The 5411-nt window shown below is 46.6% G+C and overlaps 1 protein-coding gene across 2 annotated transcripts; it reads right to left on the bottom strand.

Moving 5' to 3' along the window:
• Positions 1-313: 313 nt before the first annotated feature.
• Positions 314-4537, bottom strand: RPL22L1 (ribosomal protein L22 like 1). 2 transcript variants are annotated; one of them, XM_075338554.1, is made up of 4 exons: positions 4465-4537; positions 3629-3736; positions 1772-1893; positions 314-486 (listed from the first exon to the last, which is right to left on the bottom strand). In XM_075338554.1, exons 1-4 carry the CDS (start codon positions 4531-4533, stop codon positions 345-347), a joined length of 441 nt encoding a protein of 146 aa, XP_075194669.1. In that variant the 5' UTR covers positions 4534-4537; the 3' UTR covers positions 314-344. The 2 variants fall into 2 exon arrangements, with proteins under 2 accessions (XP_075194669.1, XP_075194670.1); XM_075338555.1 differs by having other exon boundaries at positions 3629-3739; positions 4465-4514.
• Positions 4538-5411: the final 874 nt, after the last annotated feature.

Genomic DNA, 5411 nt, shown 5'->3' with positions numbered 1-5411 from the left:
CTAAAAGCACTCAAATGCCTTATCAGCTGTATTAACATTAATAACCCCTACAAAATTTCAGGCCAGTCATTAGGACTCCAAGGCCTCGCATAATTGGCACCTGCATGAAGACTGAACAGCGGCAGAAGCAGGGAACTGACAAGCAAACTCCCTATAGATGGTAGAGACACTGTGCCTTTCATAGAACTGTAAGGCACTGCTTTTTTGCAGCATAAAACCCCCCCTACTAAATATTCACATAAACAGACAAAATATGGGAGTCGGCACCTTATATACCAGCAATATCATGGATACATGAAAACCCACAACACTATTATGTATAAATATCTTTATTTTCTAAAGAATTATTCTTCTGTTTCAGACTCGTCATCTTGGCTGATCTGGAAGTACCGAAGCTCATAGGTCTCCTTATCAGAAGCAACTACACGTAACCAGTCACGCAAGTTGTTTTTCTTCAGGTATTTCTTTGTAAGGTATTTAAGGTACCTAGGATGAAAAATAAAAAAAGGAGGTGTTACACAACAGTCCATTTCAGACCGCCATCACACTACTGCCAGAAATCATTCTTACATTGTAAATACTGATGAAACCCTGATCAAAAATACTCGTGTGAAAGAGGCCTTCGGGTACGTGCCCAATCAGTTCACAGCGTTTTGGATGCAGCATGCTTCAGCTGTGTCCAAAAGGCTGTTTAGTACAGTACAAGCACAGCAGAGGGATTTCTAGAAATCCCGTGCCCACTGCTTGTTTTTCCTGCAGCAAACACTGACCTGTGATGTGACTTTCCAAGTCACAACATGTCATTCCTTTGCTGTGGAGTTGCAAGTGTCCTCCATAAGGAGTACACAAGCGAGAGACCGCAGCACACTGAACCCTGATTGTGGACACGAGCAGCTGCAGTCTCCTGCGGAGGAGTCTCATGGCCCCGCAGGTCAGGAGCTGCTGAGTCCAGAACGCCACGAGTCTCGATCATGTGCACGTACAGTTAGGGTGCATTCTGGTGATTTTTTTTTTGGTTTGAAGTGCCAGGAAATCTGAGGCACCAGAAATAGGCCAGTGAGTTTTTCCAATACAAACTAAGTGATTTTTTTTTTTTGGTCCGACAGCCTAAAAACCTGTGCTCATGGCCATTTTCCATGTGGACCTTTGGCGTACTTTGAGGTAGGGCTACAGCATGTGCTAGTCTGTGCCGATTTACAGACTAGTACAAGTAAATAGGCAGCTCCTGGCGACTGGTCAGTTCACAACTGGTTGTCCAGCCTTAAACTAAAAAGAAAAAACACTTTACCCTGGACATTAGAGGCTTAGTTGTTACGTCACCTCTTCAGCCATTTACAGGCCTCAGCAGTCCAGTGACATAAGAACATTGCCATCCCAGCTTCTGTATCCAAAGCACACCTGAGGTGACCTGCACTGGATCCACACCGTGACATAAGGGCAGTATGTCCCCCCAAGAAAATTGCTATTTTTAAGCCATCAACGATCACAGTAAAAATTAACACTAATCAACTTGCTTGAAAAAAAAAAAAAACAAAAAAAAAAAAAACTAAAGAAAAGGACTAAAATTTCCTCCCATGACTGTTACAATTCTGATAATTAATATAACCATGATAGGAAAGCAAACAGACGAATCCCATCATGTCTGCCATAATGGCATCAAACACTTCAACCCGCAAACATTCAAAAGGAGTGAAGAAAATATCTACAAAAAATACCATTTGGCATTCAGCAAGTTAAAACTAACAGGTTATATTCTCATTGCAAAACTAACCTTTTAGAAAACTGCTTCTCAGACGCCACATTTATCTTGTTCTTTGAACGTTCAATGTGAACGGTGTTTCCGAGGTTTCCGGTTTTGCCGTTTACCTTCACCTTCTCCTTTAGAAACTGCTCCTGTTTTACAAAAACAAACATGTAGACGCTAGGGAAGGAAACCCTAGGTACAAACTAGGGAAGATAACCCTAGTTACAAGAGGTGTTAAGAAAACAGATCATCTCATCTCAGTGCCTACTATAGCCCTGACCTGGTAATACAAGTTATAGTTCTATGTGGGAAGCCTAGCCATCAAATCTCACCACTGAGGACCTGATCACAAGCATGGGGGTTTCTTTCTCACATGTGGTTAAGCAGACAGACGGACCCTTTATAGCTCTAAATCAACCACAATCCCAGAGACTAAATGGAACAGCAGTGAGCAGGGTGGACCACCGGATCCTGCAGAAGATCACAATCAGACATTCACTTGTATCCTGGCCTGTGCATTGCCCACCAGGATAGACCATGACAGCTCCATCCAGGGCACAAGTGAAGCAGAGGTAATCCACCTTGCTACAAGTCACATGCGCTGGAGCCGGTTTGTAATGATGAATGAAAGCATGTGGCTCATCAAGCCAGGAGGGGAAGATGCATGTCTCCTCCAGAGTCCACTCCACCCACACGACTCTACAGGTAGCACATGTACTTTAGAACCAGTGATTAGCGGCACTGCTATGCTTAGGTACTCCTAAGGAACACTTGGATGAGCGCGACTCACCAGTATAATGGAAGGCAATTGGGAACTTCAGCATTTTCCAGAAGTTCGAAGTCGCACTTATACGAGCATCCAACTGCTTATTATGAGTAACCTGAGCATGGTAGTGCTCGATCATCACTAACTACAGCTTTATTTACATTACATCTCTCAGAGTGACACAGAAACCTATTAGTACTCTGTACTGCCCTATGGTGCTGGTCTGGGGGCTGTCTATAACCTATTACTACTCTGTACTGCGCTATGGTGCTGGTCTGGGGGCCATCTATAACCTATTACTACTCTGTACTGCGCTATGGTGCTGGTCTGGGGGCCATCTATAACCTATTACTACTCTGTACTGCGCTATGGTGCTGATCTGGGGGTCGTCTATAACCTATTACTACTCTGTACTGCGCTATGGTGCTGTCTATAACCTATTACTACTCTGTACTGCGCTATGGTGCTGGTCTGAGGGCAGGCTATAACCTATTACTACTCTGTACTGGGCTATGGTGCTGGTCTGGGGGCTATAACCTATTAGTACTCTGTACTGCCCTATGGTGCTGGTTTGGGGGCCATCTATAACCTATTAGTACTCTGTACTGCGCTATGGTGCTGGTCTGGGGGCCATCTATAACCTATTACTACTCTGTACTGCCCTATGGTGCTGGTCTGGGGGCCGTCTATAACCTATTAGTATTCTGTACTGCGCTATGGTGCTGGTCTGGGGGCCATCTATAACCTATTACTACTCTGTACTGCCCTATGGTGCTGGTCTGGGGGCCGTCTATAACCTATTACTACTCTGTACTGCGCTATGGTGCTGGTCTGGGGGCCATCTATAACCTATTACTACTCTGTACTGCGCTATGGTGCTGGTCTGGGGGCCATCTATAACCTATTACTACTCTGTACTGCGCTATGGTGCTGGTTTGGGGGCTGTCTATAACCTATTACTACTCTATACTGCCTTATGGTGCTGGTCTGGGGGCTATAACCTATTACTACTCTATACTGCCTTATGGTGCTGGTTTGGGGGCTGTCTATAACCTATTACTACTCTGTACTGCCCTATGGTGCTAGTCTGGGGGCAATAACCTATTTTGAATACTTACAAAGTTGACTGAATCAAAGATGCCATCTTCCACAGGATGGGTGAGGTCCAGGGTGAACCTCCAGGCAGCCTTCTTGGATCTTCTTTCCTTCTGCACCTTTTTAACTTTCTGCTGCAAGAAATGATGTTCTAAATTTACTGTGACCACAGGTAACAGGAAGTAAATTAAAGTGATGGTGAGAAGGTTGTGGGGTGTGTCAGGCGTCCATCACAGATGTGAGGTTTCCTATAGTAAGTAGTGTGGGGCAGGATAGCCAATACTTTCCCACACAGAATACCACAAGACCCAGACAACTGGAAGAACACAGGAGGCCCTCACAGCTGCCATGAATGGGAACGTTCTCACATTGGTGCGGGTTTCCACTCACTATAAAGACATACTGATGAAGGGTTCCGATTGCGAGCCCCAATGGGGACAGCGATGATCACGTCTGCAGAGCTGCGGCATATGATGGCGCTATAGAAGCAGATAAGCCCAGCTATACCGCACACAGCAGGGCTTCACTCCCCGATCCACTAGGGGGCAGCACCTTGTGTGCTCCAGTGGATGTGACACTACAACCCCGGGCACTAACCGCAGCGGCCAGGGCATGATGGGAGTTGTAGCTTCACATCAGCTGCGGTCCCGCTATGGCTGTATGAAAAGTAACGAGGGACTGCACAGGCGCCGCCACCGCCAGATGCCGCAGCTCCTATCTATGCAACCGCCCTCTCCTGCGGTTATACTCCGCACACAGCCCGGTGATACTACGAGCACCAAGGGGAACAGGACGGAGACGTGTTAGAGGGATATGTTATACTCAGGCTGGACTCTTGAGAGCCATGCACGCCACTCACCGGCGCCATCTTCTCAGGACACGACGTAGAAAAAGGGGGCGTAAACTGCCGCTGCCGGTATTTATACATACAGTGACGTCAGCACGCAGCATGGCGCTCTACGTAATACGTCATATCCGTTATGCTCCGTGGCCGCGTGGTGCTGAGTCAGTCGGCGTAATGATTAATAGGGAGGGGCCGCGGCCTGTCTGCAGAGCCGAGCGGGGGAGGGGAGCACGGGAAGGGCTTGCAGAGAGATAATGGCTGCACGGCCTGAAGTATGGCGCCCCCACCTGGCGGAGCCTTCACCTGCTGCTTCTCCGCTACATGTCAAAGGCTGAAATAACCGCGTCAGAACCGTCCCTGCTGTGCAGTGCAAAATCTGCACGTGGGTCAATTTCTGTGCTGAAAATGTCCAGTGTGAGAATAGTTCTGTAGTTCGGGCCGCCGTCTGCAGAGGGGCTCCACTCCTGTTATGCAGACGGAGTTCAGACGGGTACATTCCACAGCGCCTCCGTATTAGTGTGCCTGAAAACACACACATATATATATATATATACATACATACATACACATACATATACACACAGCCGTGCCTGAAAATAACAAAATAAATATGTATATATATATATATATATATATATATACGACAACGGTCAATCAGCTGATGGGCTGGCGGTCACCTTTTCTGAATGATCAGCTGGCGGCTGCCTTTAGTGAACAATCAGCTGATCATTCACAAAAGGCAACCGCCGGTAAAACAGTAAAAAAAAACCCCCACAAAACGACTGATCATTTTTTGCAGCATCAGTCACATCAGTTGTGCCACTACCTGTTGCATCAGTCATACAACGGATTGTGACGGAGGCAAAACAACGCCAGTGTGAAAGCAGCTTAAGGCCACAAAGGTCTGCAATCTTTGTATTCTTATGATGAGGTTTAGATAGCTTGAAGACACACTGACCTAG

This window comes from Anomaloglossus baeobatrachus, chromosome 3, assembly GCF_048569485.1.
Source record: "Anomaloglossus baeobatrachus isolate aAnoBae1 chromosome 3, aAnoBae1.hap1, whole genome shotgun sequence".
In the NCBI taxonomy this organism is placed as follows: Eukaryota; Metazoa; Chordata; class Amphibia; order Anura; family Aromobatidae; genus Anomaloglossus; species Anomaloglossus baeobatrachus.
Note: the sequence above shows the minus strand (reverse complement) of the source record. Positions and strands in the feature narration are given on the sequence as shown.

What these genes read in the sequence shown, in the direction of transcription:
- RPL22L1 (XM_075338554.1), bottom strand. Translation starts at nt 4,533, where the DNA reads ATGTATAAATACCGGCAGCGGCAGTTTACGCCCCCTTTTTCTACGTCG. An exon ending in TCTTTGATTCAGTCAACTTT is followed by an intron (nt 1,894 to 3,628) that starts GTAAGTATTCAA and finishes TTTGTAAAACAG; the next exon opens with GAGCAGTTTCTAAAGGAGAA. An exon ending in GAGAAGCAGTTTTCTAAAAG is followed by an intron (nt 487 to 1,771) that starts GTTAGTTTTGCA and finishes TTTTCATCCTAG; the next exon opens with GTACCTTAAATACCTTACAA.